Source organism: Tachypleus tridentatus, chromosome 8 (assembly GCF_004210375.1).
Source record: "Tachypleus tridentatus isolate NWPU-2018 chromosome 8, ASM421037v1, whole genome shotgun sequence".
NCBI classification, from domain to species: domain Eukaryota; kingdom Metazoa; phylum Arthropoda; class Merostomata; order Xiphosura; family Limulidae; genus Tachypleus; species Tachypleus tridentatus.
In genome coordinates, this window is record NC_134832.1 from 23,677,707 (window position 1) to 23,694,403 (window position 16,697).

Below are 16,697 nucleotides of genomic sequence, written 5' to 3' on the forward strand. Positions count from 1 at the left end.
CATAACGTGTGAAAACAAAAGGTAGAATTTTAAAGTCCTCATAAGACTAGTAACAAATACCAAATACGACTGAATTTTCAACTTGGAGTACTTACCTTTTGGAAGATAATTCTATTACACAGTACAACTGGCAATGGTACAATGTGGATTAAAAGTGCAAGAAAAATGTAATTATGTGCTATAATTAAATCCTAACAGTTTTGATTTAAGAATCAATTACTTTAATAAATTACTAGAAAACAAGTTTGTGGTCAATCAAAATGTTTCATGAGAATAAACTTTTGTATATATATATAAAAAAAAGTGATCTCAAACAAATGATACATGAAAAGTCTTGAATGAATTATGTAATCTAGAAACATTTTTATAATTACCAGATTTTAAGTACATTTTGATAAAATGCAATTCACTGCAGTTTTATAACTTTTAAGAATTGAAAAAAAACACACTTTAGCATACAATCTTCTGTTAATATGACAATGTTAACTGCAGTACTTAATTAGCCTTGCTTAAATAAATTCCCGATTATATCCACAAGATCAAATTTATAGTTTTGATGTTTATGGCCAATCACACACTTCAAATAATTTAATTTAAAAATTGAATACCAGTATCTTGTTTAATTAACATACAATTTTTCTATTAGGTCTTTTATCATAAAAAATCAACCAAATTCTGTATGCACTGTATTATATTAAGACATAATTTACTTGTGTCATTAGTGGTTCCAGGCACAAACAATGAGAACCATTGCACAGATTAAAGAATTCTGTTATTTCCGACTTCATATCTATCAAAATTTTACTTTCTCTTAGAAAATTAATTGATATATATATATATATATATAATTAGCTGTACGTTATTACCTGACTGAACATGTGTTGATCCTTTTCCCTCACACATCTGTCAAGTATTCCTTGAATACTGATGACAAATATTTTTTGATTAATAATACAATCAAAGTAAATATGGTTTCTGGACTACAGATTTAGTGTTCCAAATATGCTCTTTGCATCCTGCACTTTTTTGTATATAGAATATTTTGAAACAAATATACTTTGTAAGATCCATCATCTAATTTTTACGTTGGAACTTTCATTTACACTTTCCATCTTAAGTGCAACTCCAGTTAACTAAAATACAATTTCCTTAACAGTGTTAGTTCATATGGATTTTTTCACTCTAGTTTTATACAACTGAATATAACTTACTGGCAGTGAAAATAAACCGACAGTTTTTGTCATCTTAGCATGACAAGATATTATCTTCAGCTCAAGCTTTATCAATAGATGCACTCTACGAGCATTATTTGCTACCCTTCAGACTATATAAAACATTACATACAATGCAACAGAAATTAAACATTTTCAAAGTGAGAGGTACACAAATGTATGTAATGCATACTTTTGAAAAAGTGTATCTCCCATATGCACAACTTCAATAAAATTGCACAGTAGTTTGAAAGTATCTATAACAGAGATAGACATGACTGAGGAAACAATGCATTAGAATCATATGTATGTTAAGCCAGTTATATTCACTACTAGGATGAATTTTTGCTCTATGTAATTTTGTCGTTTTTTTAATTACAAGTTAATATTAGTTAGACAGGGTACTAACCATCACAACTAAAATTTTTGTTGACAAATTAATGGTAATATTACACAAACTGTTAACTTTGTTAGAGGTATATGGTAGAAGTCTTTTAAATGCATTATGCATTTCATCAGAAGTACTATAAAGGACTTAATGTGTACACATCTTTTCATGAAGGTAAAAACATTTTTAACACCATAACCTTGATTTTAAACTTTTATAACCAGTTACACATAAGGGGGAAAAAAAACAGTATATGTGTATAGAAGTACAGAAGATTTAGTAAAGTGCTTTGAGATTAAAGGGTTCAGAAATGTAGAGTAGATAAGTTTTATTTCTGTACTGGTGGAACTTCAATTTTCTCATTTTCATTATATGAAAAAAATTTGAACATAAAAGTATGTATTCCTAAGGTTTTCCATTTTGTTGTTTTTTAAAGCTAAATTTAAATCAATTTAAGATTTTTTTGCAATGTTGAGATAGATACAAATGCATTACATTTTAAATTCATTACAATTGTTTCTAATTAAATTCATTGTTTGGAATTAACATGCTATAAGTAAAAACTAAAAAAAAACAAAACAGTATTAGAACAGGCAACTTCAATGGATCAAAAATTATAGATCAATTTCATAGAATAAATAGTTAAACATGTAATTTAGAATAGAAAAAATTAGGTTTGCACATAATCTTCTTTATGCTCACTTGGAGACAAACATTTTGCAGAAATGGCTGGAGTTCCTGACAACCAGCTGTCTCCAATAGTGTAAAACAAATTAAAATATTCCATGAAAATATTTTCTAACTTTTCCTTTTCAAAAACTTATTACAAAGGATCCACAAACAAAATTATATAAATATTTTGCTACAATTAGATTACCACAAGAAAGTACCATTTCTAAATTTTGCAAAAGTTTACAAAATACATCTTTGTATTTCCTTTTATCATTTCACAATTTAAATACATAATTATATGGTAAATATTTTGGACTTCCAATCAATTCCCTGAAATTTACAAATGAATATACGTGTTTATTAAACAAACAAAAAAAGTCCAATATAATTCAGTGCATTTAAAATATTGTGTAGATTTTTAAAAAGGAAGATGTATAACAAAAAAAAGTAATATATTATAATTGTCTGGTTATACTCTCCATTGTCTTTTTATACACAACAGTAGGAAATATAATTTGGCACATCAAATTCAAAAGAACATAGCAACCTTTAATGGAAGCTTTCATGAAGGATACAGAGATAAAAATTGCAAAACAATTTCATAATATATGACTACAATCAAACAAAATTTCAAATATGAGAAATGCACTGATATTCTTGCTGTGTTTAGGAATCAAAACTTGTGGAATGTGCTTCACTAAATACTGAAAAATAAACAAAAAAACTGAACAGCCGAAGAGGACTACACTGATACTGGAGTCCACTTGATGCTTCCTTTTCTTCACTTTGAGAAGTACTTCTGAGAACTTGAAGCTTTGTGTTGTCCATGATTCTTCAAACTGTTCTTACATAGGACTTCTTAGAGGTGGAGATAAGGCATCAAGTGAGGAAAGCACAATGATGGGTCAACTAGTATGGATACTGGGACGAGTGAAGCCTTGCAGACATACCCACACATACAGCAAAGATGATACAAGCCTTCACGGAGGAGGCCTATAAACATTAACAAACAAAAAGACACATTCGAAATCTGTAAGGTTTATAGTAAAGTCATTAGTCAACACTGTACAAACTCATCAAAACCATTTACAGCTTCATGGGCATTTTTTTTTTCCATTTTGTTAAATCAACTTCATTAATCAATACAAGGTCAACAAAAGCGTAAAAGTGTCTATATATGTACACAAAATAAAAGAACAAAAAGTGGTTACAAAATAACTTAATAAATTTCATAAATGTTCATTTGAGTTACTTTTATTTTCTCCACCTTGTGGTTATCAGGATAAAAAATTTCTGGTGTTTAACTTAATTATGTTAGAATGACCTGAATATTTCAAATAATCTTAAAAAGTTATTTAAAACAAGTTGTTAAGAACACTTAGCACCAGTTATATTTATTCAGACAAACATTATTAAATGACGATAACAACAATGTACAAGTAGTTTCACAATGAACATCTCTACACTAAACAATTTCTTACCAGCACAATCAAGTACCAAGTATTGTTAATTACTAATAAGAACTTCTGAGTGAAAGTGTATCAACCACACTAACTGCTATATACACCACAACATAACTTTTCACCTAATACCAAGGTTCTTGAGGCTTGCTGGGATGTAAACTATAATACACCTATTCTTCATTACAAAAATCTTTTTGTAAGCATCCTACAAATACATGCATCTGTGTCATAAACACAATAAATTCAAACACTTTCCAGTAACTGATCATATAGACCTAGAAGATTGAAAGTTTTACAGCATGCAGGTTGAAAATGGGTCTATATAAGGAATGAACATGGTTAGAAACACAAATCACTTCAAGACAGTTAAAATTTTATACTCTTCATACATTAATAAATCCAAAACAACAAAAAAATGAAAATGCATATAAAAATCAGATAAGTAATTTTCTGGAAATTTGTCCACTACATTTTAAAGGACTTAAACATTCAAGATACAAAAACAATCAAAATACATGATTTTTGCTACTGCCAAATAAGTGATGATAGTAAAACTTGTGAAAGTTTACAGTGAAGTGGGAATTGGCTCTAAGGAATTCGAAACAAGTCATAAAAGTGTGATGGCTTAGGTATATATTAAATATATAAAAAATATACTGTTCCACAGCAGAGAAAAATGTTTTAGTCAGTAGACAATAAATATTGATGTAACAATTTAAAATACTTTTATTTTGTTTATGAAACTATAGGAGAATAAAATCTAGAACATTTTAAACTTTCTTCCCATTTCTACAGATTTCTGAAACATTCTATGTAAAACATTGTTGCAAAATCTACATTTTTATTACTATAATTCTTACAATCTCCCAAAAATAAACAGTACTTGATAACATCAAGTATCTTTACAGATTAGCAAATTGTTTTTTTTCTGTAGCTCAAATTTGAATCAAACTCACTTTTCATAACTATAGTTCAACCTTGATATAGAGATAATACTAAGTAAAGACACAAAGCATTTCCTTTTATAAAACTTGTTTGTGACAAAAGGTAGGAAGAAAGAACAAAGGAACTAGTTGACATTAGTATGTTAATTTTTCAGTGGTACAAGTTCTCTTACCAAAAATCATTAAGTTGAAATGCTTTTCAAAAATTTATCATAACATACATAGACATGTATTATGCTAAACATTAAAAATGTAACTTACATTTTTACCTATTTTAAGTATAGTGTAGCTTCATTATTTCAGCTAGAAATATTTACCTTTAACAGATTTGACTTGATTTTTCAATTTTGCATGTTACTAAATCTTTGTAAACAGTATGTTTTCAGTTTGTACATGAAATTCCTTTCCTTATTTTTTTTTTATTTTTGTTTTGTCACAGACACTTTTAGTTCATTCAGTCAAGACACTTTATACCATATTTCAACACTAAAATACAGTCTGGAATAAAGTATATAACTATGCTTAGCATATCTGGATATGAAAGGATTTTTATATCCTCAGTCTATGTATACACATCAAGTCACTAACTGGCAATATGACAAAGACTGAAGGGTTATTCTGCTAAAACACAGTATGCAATAATGTCAATAAACCTCTTCACTGCAGTAGCCAACTGATAAAGATTTTACTTGATTATCACTAGATACTATTTTCTAATATTTCTAAAAATCTATTTCAGTTATGCAACACTAATTTTATTACTCTCGTATTAGCTTACGAATAATACATCAAATCCCTCATACTTAACAAAAGCGTATATATAGGAATAATGTGATTACAGTCAGTACATCAAACGACTAAATGAACCAAAAACATTTTGTGCAAATATAGATTATACACTTAAATTTGATACTTCTATTATAGATGAGCCTTTAGACCTCCGTTCTCTTTTATTAATCTGTTAATTATTATTCAGTTTCATTTCATTCAAGTTCCTTTTATCACAACATATTGTAAGAACTATTTCTATTACTTTGAAAACAATATTGAATATATACAAGACTTAAGCTTAATAAACACTAAAGCATTAAAAGTGTTTCTAATAAACTTACTCGAAGTTACTATTTTTATGATCATTTTCTTTTTCAAATATACTTCTGTTGTGTTAAAAAAAAACACCTCAATATTAGTTTTCAACCTCTTACAAGCATCCACTTATCCTACTTAAAATCATGATTGCAATTTTTTTTTTCATACAACCACCTCTGCAAAAATTAAGGAAAAAATTTCACTTCATCTATTAGAATATATTAAAGATACAAGTGCATCCTGATAAATCAGTTCACATGTCAATGTACTTTTGTATTTTCAAGACTATGCTTACAATATTGTTGATATCTAATTAAATATAACACCGAAAATTCTATGCTTAAAATTAACTTGATATTCACTTACTATATAGATGAAAAATAATTCATTAAATACATGGTATGGAGTAAAACAGTCACAATAGCCAGTTTTATTGTATCTCTTTACAACAAGTACTACAAACTTCATAGCTGATATTTATAAATAAAAGAAAATAATATTAACATAAACAAGAGTTTATTTCTATTACAACTTGCAACTTTTACAGCAAGAAAGATTACTTTTTAGATCAGGTTGAACATTGTGATCACTGGTGCAATCATTCTTAAGTACACACATTTCTTGGTAATGATTTTAGCATTCAAATCAACATTCTCTGTTAATATCAGATTCATGTTTCAATACTGTGACATTCTGTTCATAAAAAACTGTGGTTGTTTTTGTTCCTATGTTTATGGGCTCAGATGTTCTAATACAGCGTTAAACGTTGCATCCTGTTTCACCTACGTGAAAGACTGGGCAATTGTTTTTTATTTTGTAAATGTTTCCTACTGAGATAGGTTAGTTATATAATTTTTTTAATACGTTTCATTTTTATTTCAGAGATGAAAACAAAGCTTGGAGTTACATTTATGTTCTACTTTTTCAAATCTCTGACAGATATAAATATATAAATATTTTCTATATATGAGATAGTGCAAGTGATTAAAGTTTTTTGTTCTGTATTTTCTAAATTTGCTAATAATTTCTGTAACTATGTTTGTAACAGAATTGGTTTATGTAAATAATGAATTGTGTTAAGTGTGCAACTTCTTTAGTGTTTTCTGTGATGTATACAGAGTTTGCTAAATTGAGGGTTCTTTTGTTTTTTGTATCTAGATTCTGGTGGATTATATGACTAGAAAAACCAGCTTCAAATCAGCAACTTCAAAATAAATTATTTAAAGAGGTATTTTTGGACATTTGCACAAATCTACACAATAGTTATCAGTGCTAGCCATTCTTAATTTTCAACTTATAAAACCAGAATTAAGACATCTAGTCAAAAGCATCCAATGCCAACTCTTGGATTATTCAAATTGAATAGTGGGATCTGATTATCACTCTTGTAATGTACAATGATCCCAAGGTGTGGAGTTTTTGTTTTGCATGCTCATAGCAACAGGAATGAACAAAAGACCCTCAGATCTACATTCAGCATCATATATAAAAGGTTATTGGAGCAATAATGTGATAAGTATATACATAAAAATTATTCCAGATAATGTATCAAAACATATACATACAACTAAAAATTCATATCCATTCACTAATGAAATACAAATGTTAATTTTCATTCATTGCTTTACTTACAATTTCATTTTTACAAAGTAAACAGTAACTGACATAAAATGAACCTCATGCCTAATTTCACACCGAGTTGTAGGCTTCTGATCATACTCAAAACAGTTTTCTTTAACACAGCAAGGAGTTTCTGCTTAATGCTTACTTTGATTTATATTAATCATTTATATAATAAATAAATAGTTCATTAAAACAGGTGGTACCCAGTACAATAGTCGGTTTCCTACTCATCTTTACGAAAAGTAGTACTCTTGTTGAATCAACCATAAACTTTACAGCTGGCATATACTTATAAATATAAGCAAATAATTATGCATGAATAATGGTTACTTCACCAGAAATGTAATGAACAAACACACAAGGAAATGGTCCCATGTATTGCATTAGAAATTATAAAGATTAATCTAATGAAAGTTAATTTGCATTTATAACTATTTTATTTTATTTTTTTACAAAGTAAATAATACTAAAATATGATTAAGCTAAATTTCAATTTGATGTTTTCTTTGAATTATAGCCTTTTTAAATTACTAAAAAATGTTTCAAAACAAGACCTAACCAGACGTAGGCTAAAAATAAAAATAGTTAAAACTGCTGTTTAAAACAAATACTGAACACACCAAATAATATTCCAATGCAAGAAATTCAAGTGAAAATTTCCTTCATCTTCCTTAGTTTAAAGCAGCTATATTTACAAATCTCAAAGGACTTACAGGTTAATACCCATCTGACAAAAAAAATAAATACATAAAAATGTTAAATAACACAAAATACATTTTATGAGAGTTATGAACCCTAGTGTCCTAATGCATATAGTTATAAAAATCAGTAACAAGAAAGATTTCAAAAGATTTGTACATGAATAAAGATAAATATTAATTCAAGTACAGAATAAACAGAAAATACTATAAACAAAACTAATATTTTCACTGAAATAACCAAACCTTCAATATCAAACTTTCCCTAATCAATGCAATAAGTGCATTTTGGTTTAGAATTTAAAATAGCAGGTCAATTTTAAAACTACAGGCATATATCTGAAAACAATTTTTTTAATTATACTGTAATTCTGTAAATAAAACAATTTCAACCCAATAACATACACACACAACAGTTTATATATCCTAGAAAATCAAATATAGTTATCATTTATCATTCACATCATGATTCTACATAATTACTTAAAATATAAATTATTTTCTCATCAGAAAGAATGAGTATTGTTGTTAATCTGAAGACATTACATAAAAACATGAGTTTAGAACAAGTTGGTTTTATACACTATGACAAATTTATAAATGACATGAATGCTTGTCAAACACACATTAATATGTAGTAAAAATAAACTTCACGTCTAAGGGTATCTCACAGAGTCTAATAGCATACATCATCTATTTTCTTTCTACAATGATTTGAACACTCCACAAACAATAAAGATACAGAAAAAGTTTTTAAAAGAGCATTCCCCCTTAAGCTATAATAGCTAAGAGAAGTAATGACCTTAACCTCTGTACGTGACCTGAACATTTTCAAAAAAGGGGTGGTATCACTTACAGTTCTAAATATGGATTAATTTTTACTGACAAGAAAGATGAATGCATTAAAATATTTTTATATTTATAACAAACTAATTTAGAAAAATTTATATTCATTTAATTTTCCCAAAAAGTACAACTGAGTTCACAATATTTACACCTAAAACTACATATTTTGCTAACTACTGTGATACACAGCAGAGTTCAATCTCAAGCAAATAAAATATGAAAAAAAATTGTTTACAATTTCTTATAACTAAAAAAATATCAAAAAGTTTCTCCCACATAATCAACAGGAAATACTAAGTATAAACACATTTACAGAATTCCAACTATATTTATTATTTAAGTGTAAAAATATATTTGCTTATTTTATACCAGAAAATAATTTAAACTCAAAAAGTAAGACCACTGACTAAGGATTGAAACATATTTACAAATCTGCATATTTATAAATATACATTTTTAAAACTGTCTTTCTCATCACCACAACAGCAGCAATACACACATACACACACACTGCTTATATAAAACATTTTCTTTTTTCCATTTATAATAAAATGTTTTATATTATTTTTACTGCCATTAACAAACACCAACCAGAAAGTTAATAAAATAATCTAATATCAATTAGTTATCAAGGGAATAATTTTAACTGAGACAAATTAATTTTTCTACATATAATTTAAAAGCTGATTCCATTCTTTTTGTAATAAAGAATTCAAATGTCAGTTACCGAATCTACCTAAAAGCTTAACACTCCTACGAAAAGTGGGGCCTAACAGGCCCCAGAGCAACTTGAAAGGTTATTAATATTAGGCTAATAATTTTGTATTTAAATGGAATTGCCATTTAAATCCATTAATGAATGGATTAACGAGATTCCCACTGTCCCTATCAACTATCTAGCGAAACCACAGCCAGGGTAACGGGCTTAAAGAAATCAGGACTAGAAACGTCTTTTCGTAGGAGTGTTAATAAAAGTTGGTGTTCTCTAATGCAATAAAACTGATTCCAGTTTAACCCTCTCAGTGCTGATAAGCCATGACTTTTTTATAGTTACATTCAATATTTAATTATGATTGCCATCAAAACAGTTAATAAGTCAATTTTTATACGAATTTTAATTTTTCATTTCAAAAAGAAATATATCAATAAATTTTCAATTTCCCCTTCTCTTTGTAATGGCATTTGTTTGCATCCAACTTTATTATATTGTATATTTATGATAAACTTGGGAAATTGTGCATGGGTGATTCCTTTTTTTTTTTTTTTTATAGATATTACTAAGGCATAATTTAATTTTATAGCTTTTAGTCTTCTTTATTTGCACAGATACATACCACAAAATCAGACTCACTTGCCACACCCTCCCATTATATCTTTTCACAATTTGCCAATAATACTTTCAAAATTTTGCTAGTAAAGTTTTATTTACTGCATGGTATCTAGTAATATCTTACTCTCAGCAGAAATTTCTAATTATTTGGCCTAAATTTGAAAATTTTTGTTACTTAATTTAGGTTGAGGAGTTAAGAGAATTACTTTAAAGCAATAAAGCCTTATTTAGAAAGCAAGTTCAATTACAACAGTTGCAGGACATTGCTTTATGTACTTATTTTGTGTTCTTAAGTACATATCTTAAATAAATTGTTTGATATAATGGTGCTATCATTACAAAAAATATGAGCTTCAATTTCATTGATGAGCTGACAAAAAAACAAAAGTACTTAATCTATTTAAGTATATTTTTCATTCATTGTTATAAAAGTGACTAATGTAAAGATTAGAATAGAAAATTAGATTTGGTAAATAATGTACAAGAAAAATGTCTTCATGAGGCTTGCTTGTTACTATTTTCAGAGTTGCTCATACATTACATCATTAAATAGAATAACTTGAGCTATGTACCAATCATGCAATTTCCAGTTGTATCTTGAGATTAGTTAAATGCAACTGAACGAGCACTAAAACAACAAAATAAAATAAAACAAATGCAAGCTCTTATGAACTTACTGTTTCAATTAAATAATAGTTTTTTGTTATAATCTACAGCCATTTTAGAAATGAAAAAAGTAGTTTAAATTTTACATTTTTTTCTGGTGTTTCAAGATTAGTCAAATGACCCAACCCATACAGAGTTAAAAAGCTCCTATTGATATAAGATACAAAATAAAGCTTGTTTGTTTGTTTTTCCATTGTTTTTTTTATAGCATCCATTTACCTTTGACTCAGACTCACATCTTGTTTGTTTATACCTAACTCACTAACCTCTGATGTCAGAGGCATATTTTAGCTTCATAAGCCATGTATAAATGACTGTTCAAAATAATTAACAGTGAAAAATATTTTTCAGTTTGATATGAAAAACAATGTATAATAATGAGGTATCACAATCAGTAGTTAATTCAAGTTAAAACAAACATTATAATATTAAAATAGAAAAAAACCTTTGAATTTAAAATGTTATGTATAATTACGATAAACAAACACCACAGTAAAGATGAGTCACTCCCTAATCTAGATCTACACATTCATACAAAAAAATCTCACACATTTCTATGATGCATAGCTTTCAGAAAAATATGTGCACATAAATAAAAACATCACAGTACTATGTAACTGAACTTTTCAGAACAACAAATGCAGAGCAACTGAAACATTTGAATTTCAACTTCATAATAAAGTTATATTTAACAACTTTTAAAACATCTGTGAAAATACTCAAAATTAAGGAAGTTGAGCAGTGTTCTCTTTTGTCTAGATATAAAAAACTAATACATGCAAATTTAAATATATCACCATCTTATGCCAATAAAAGTGGCAGTTAAATTAAGCATTTAGTAATATAACACAAAATATAAAATATACATTACAACAGAAAACTCAATTAATTGAATATTTAACTTTTCTGTTCACTTAAATACAACATTCATACACAGAGTACAAAAACATCTACCACATAAACAAAGAGAAACGTTTTGCAACACTTTTTAAAGCCACTGTCAACTTTTCTTAAATTAATTGTGTATCTACAAACAACATGGAATAGTTTATAACATTACTACCTTAACAATGTTTCCACTATATTGGGACTTAAAAAGAGCTGAACATTTGTAACTAAACATTTATCAATTCCATTTAAAACTGTATTGTCAAATAGAAAGCTCTGGTCAAACTATGAACACAAGCATCATTAAGTTAATGAGGTAGATTTATCTACAAGTTTCAATGTAATATACTTTGGTATAAAAAATATTTAAAAAGTCAAACTCATTCCACTGGTAACTCTAAGAAATACAAGCAGAAATTTGCTTTATAACCCCAAAACTGTTTACAGTACAGAAATCAGCTTCAAAGCCTCTGTTCCGAGTTATTTCATTTCAACAATAATTATGAAACATTAACTGAATTCCAACTTATCCAATTAAAATATATTGTTCATTATTATTTTAGTCACTGGTTTTTACCATTATTAACAGAGTACCAATGACTTCAGAAATTCATTCAGATTACAGTATCTAAGAAATTTAATTTCAACATGTCCCTTCTTTAAACTTGAAGAAGCTAGAGATCATCATGATGTGTGAAAGATAAACTTCTTCTCTGTCAGTGACTGAATGTCTCTCTAGTGGTACTTCCACCATAGCTAGAAGGCAAGGGCTGGAAAAGAAAATGATCAGTTTGTATTTACTGAAGCCTGGAAGTCATTGAAAAAGGACAGGGAATTACAGCTTTCCCTGTGCAGGAAAAGAAAGCATCAGGAGTTCTAAAAGGAAAGTCAAAATGTTTGCTTATATTTAAACATTTAGAAATTACAAACTGAAGAGAGATTAAGTTAATGGCTTCCTACTTGAAAATCAACATGTTAAACAAATAGTACCACGAAAAGTGTGCATACTATTATATGCTTCCCTCATACACTAACAGACTTTGAGATACTATAAGCAGTAGAGAAAAGACTATTTTTATCTTTAACTCATTACCACTTATAACAGTTTCAAACAGCTTTATAAAAATCAACAAGTGTCAGACATCATTATTTGTATTTATTCTCTTCATGCACAGCTCAATAAAGTCCAATATGGACATATTCAGTTAAACTCAATATTATGCACTTGAAAGTTATGATAATGAGCTAAGTATATATTAAATATGCATACAAAAGTACTGTTATCTTTCACACACACACACACACACAAAAAATGATTAAGTATTTCACGTCCAATGCTTTATTCAGCATTTTCTTCCTACGTTTTTGTATACTTGTTTACTCTCTCTGTTGATGTTTTCATTGTTCTGAAATGGTAATAAAAATCATGAATATGTTAACAAGGTAGACACAATGCTTCCACCTTAAGCTTTTGCATAAAACAACATCTTATTAAACCAACCTTGTATTTTAGTCTTTCTGAGCCTATTACCTCTAATGCCTGCTACTCCTATGTTCACGTTCACGATCCCTATCTCTATCTTTATCTCTGCTGTGACGATCTTCATAGTATCGTTCTCTGTCACGACTTCTGTCTCTATAATCCTTCTCTCTGCTTCTGGAGCGATCACGACGACTGGACTTTTCTCTGCGAGATGACCTCTCACGAGATCGATCTCTTTCTCTTGATCTCGGACGATCCTTGCTCCTGTGAGAAGATAAGCCTCTTAACAAAAATAATTTTTCACATAAAATTAAGAAGTTTTTCCTTTGCATGGGAAAATTAAACATTTTAATTTTATTCTATGGTAAAAGAATAAACAGAGAAATGACTATTTCAGTACAGCTTCTTGAGTTATAAGAGTTCCTGCAGTATAACTGAGAAAGTAATCATATTACACAATACAATACGTACATACATTTTGTTCTAAAATTTCCTTTGTTATAAACAAAATATGTACTATCAGTACAGTTAGTACACAAAATTTACTAAGTTGAATCATTTCTGTAAAGAATCAGTTTTTGTTTGTTTTTTATCATAATTTTTCCTGCAAGATCCTTTAACTATGCTAACTGAGCAACAGGCAGATCTGCAGGTTCCTTATCTTGGTCTCTTCCTTCAGTCCCCTTTTCCTTAATGGCATGGCACATTTACATGGTTCATACCGAATTGCTCAGATCAACTTCAAGCATTTTCTAAGTACTCTCAAAATGTTTTTCAAGCACTTTTTTGAAGCTAAGATATACATCATCAATCAGATTCCAATGACATTTTATAGAAGTCCTATTTATTTATTCAACATGTGAATGTAGACTGAAAAGAAATGGACTATTTATTGTGCTCAACTCTGCAACACATATGTCATCATATTCTGCTAATATAATATTTAAGTACTTTTGCAAAAAAGCCCCTTTTTAAGGACTTGAAATTCCATCCTCAATTTCAAGGATGTGTATGCACCCAGCTTTGAATAGTGTTTTCATCAATCAAGTTATGGCACAGTAATTTTTCATTGTCAACATCAACCCATTGTTCAATCTTTTAAGTTCTGGCTAACTGCCTGAAGATCACAGTTTGATGCCAGTGCAGTAAGCCTATTTTCTTCTTGATTCACTTCCTCTTACATTCACAAAAAACATTTTCTTTCGCAATTTTACGTTATCCTTTGAAATAGTTATATGCACAACCATATGGGATACCCAAATCCTGCTTAACTTGCACTTTTAAAACCTTATTTTGTTTTACTTTTACAAATTGTTAGCTTTTCCTTAATGGTGTACAACGTTCTCTTATTTAAATTTACCATTACACACAAAAAATATTAATACAATAACATAGGACAATTCTTAATCTGAAAACTTTGCACAGTAATTAGGTATTCATAGCACTACGACACCACTAGAAACTGAACTAGACTTGAGAAAGGCACACAGAGAAATGTTCCTTGCTTTGAGAGCCCAATGCAGAATTTTAGATTGAAGAAGAATGACACACAATATAAGCAACAGTTATAACTAGGGTGCATTGTAATTTAAAAGATCTTGCAATTAACACACAAACAGTAACACAATGAATGAACTCACAAACAGACACATATACACACACATTATACTTAAACCAAATACATACAAGTAAATATTTTCATTTTGACACATCCCAGCTGATTAACTTAACTTACCGTGATCCATATGACTTGGATTCCACTCCATGCAATGTATCCTGAAGAGAACTTGTAAGAATCTTACAGCGATCATCATTTGCTACCTTTGACTGTTTGATCAATGAAATTGCTGTAACCAAGGTCTCAATAGCACTAGCATAGTCCCCTTTACAATAATGATATTTAAAAAAAAGAATGTATTAACAACTTTACCAATTCAAAATTTACTAATTTTAACAAAAATTTGATAAAATGAAATTGAAAATAAAGACTGCATTTCATGATTCAAGACATTTTAGAAGTAAATTCCATGTTAAGTTTAAGATACTTATAATGACCATACTTATTGTTCAGAAGAGATACAAATATAAAGCATGCTAACATTACAGTAACATTTTAAAACTAGGGACACCAAGTTGTTTTATATATTAAATACAAACATACTACTACTTGATTTTGCATTAAATACATGTTGCCTTGAAAATGATCCTATAATACATTTCTTAGGAAAATCTCATTTAACATTGTAAATAAAAGTATTGAAATTTTGTTATAAAGGTTAGGTTTAATTATTTTTCACACAACTTTGTACAAGCTTATTATAATTCATTATTCTTATCACAGTTGAATTGAACTCTTAAGAAAATGTGACTTAAACTGAATTTTGATAAATACAAAACTATTTTCTCAATAAAAAACTGTTACCACATAAGGATCTACATTCATCTAGCAAAAAAAAAAAAAAGGCTTTCTTGATTCCTACCTGCACTTGCATCTGCCACTGCTCTGGCTATAGCACTACTTGAAACAGTGCGGTTCCTATTCATAATTTCTTCAAATTCTGCATCACTGATTGGTGCACTCTGGTGATCTTGTCTAAAGCAATCAAAGACAGCAATTATTATATCATGACTGACATAAAAAGACACAGAATCTCATTCAAAATGTAATCACAAGTACAGTAGCATTTATAATAGGAATGGATCAGATATGCACTACAAATTAAGATCTCAAACACACTGCAAATAGCATGTAAACAAAACTTTATAAGCACTTCACACATACTGTTGAGTGTTGAACAAACCAGAGTAACAAGCTAGTAAAGAGCTTGAGAAAGTCGACAGAGTAAAAAATTTCACAAAATCACAAATTTGTCAATCTGACTGACTAACATTGTTGGAAAGGTACAGCTCTTTCCTGCCATCACTTTGTGCAAATCTAAATGGACACGACTGAATTACATTACCTTAGCTGAAGTGTTTTATTTATATTCTTGGTAATTACGTAAATATTTGGCAACACTACTAATGAGCTAAGTAACAACTCACTATCAAATTGCATGTAGATGAATAACTTAAGTGCACATGCTATGTGATCAGCCTGCAGCTGTATCACTTAAATGAAAAATTTTAACTACACAGATTCTCTAAATCTTAGTTCTAACTAAAATGTTAATAACCTTTAAAAGTCTTTATCCCAGTGAAGCAGTACTGTAAGAATGGAGATACGGTCAGAAACAGTGATAGTTGAATATGCAAAACATATAGTAGCCATTAATCTGGCCAAGTAAAAAGCTGTCACCCTGGCTAGAAGGGAAAAGCACTATAGCAAAGATAGCAGTAAGAGCCAGTAAAGGTCAAGAGATAGCTCTAAAATAGCTGTGAGAAGAACAGGCTTAG

At 28.8% G+C, this 16,697-nt stretch overlaps 1 protein-coding gene across 5 annotated transcripts in view; it reads right to left on the minus strand.

Moving 5' to 3' along the window:
* Positions 1-2,799: 2,799 nt before the first annotated feature.
* LOC143258680 (cleavage and polyadenylation specificity factor subunit 6-like) overlaps positions 2,800-16,697 on the minus strand; it is a 60,090-nt gene continuing 46,192 nt past the window's right edge. For 3 of the 5 annotated variants that reach the window (XM_076518080.1, XM_076518079.1, XM_076518076.1), the window contains 4 exons: positions 15,782-15,894; positions 15,037-15,184; positions 13,350-13,565; positions 2,800-3,264 (listed from right to left, as the gene is read on the minus strand). In XM_076518080.1, coding sequence (XP_076374195.1) covers positions 13,352-13,565; positions 15,037-15,184; positions 15,782-15,894 — 475 coding nt within the window. In that variant the 3' untranslated portion in view covers positions 2,800-3,264; positions 13,350-13,351. Of the gene's footprint in view, positions 3,265-12,395; positions 12,589-13,319; positions 13,566-15,036; positions 15,185-15,781; positions 15,895-16,697 lie in introns of those variants that run through there. The other 2 variants (XM_076518077.1, XM_076518078.1) reach the window with 2 other exon arrangements.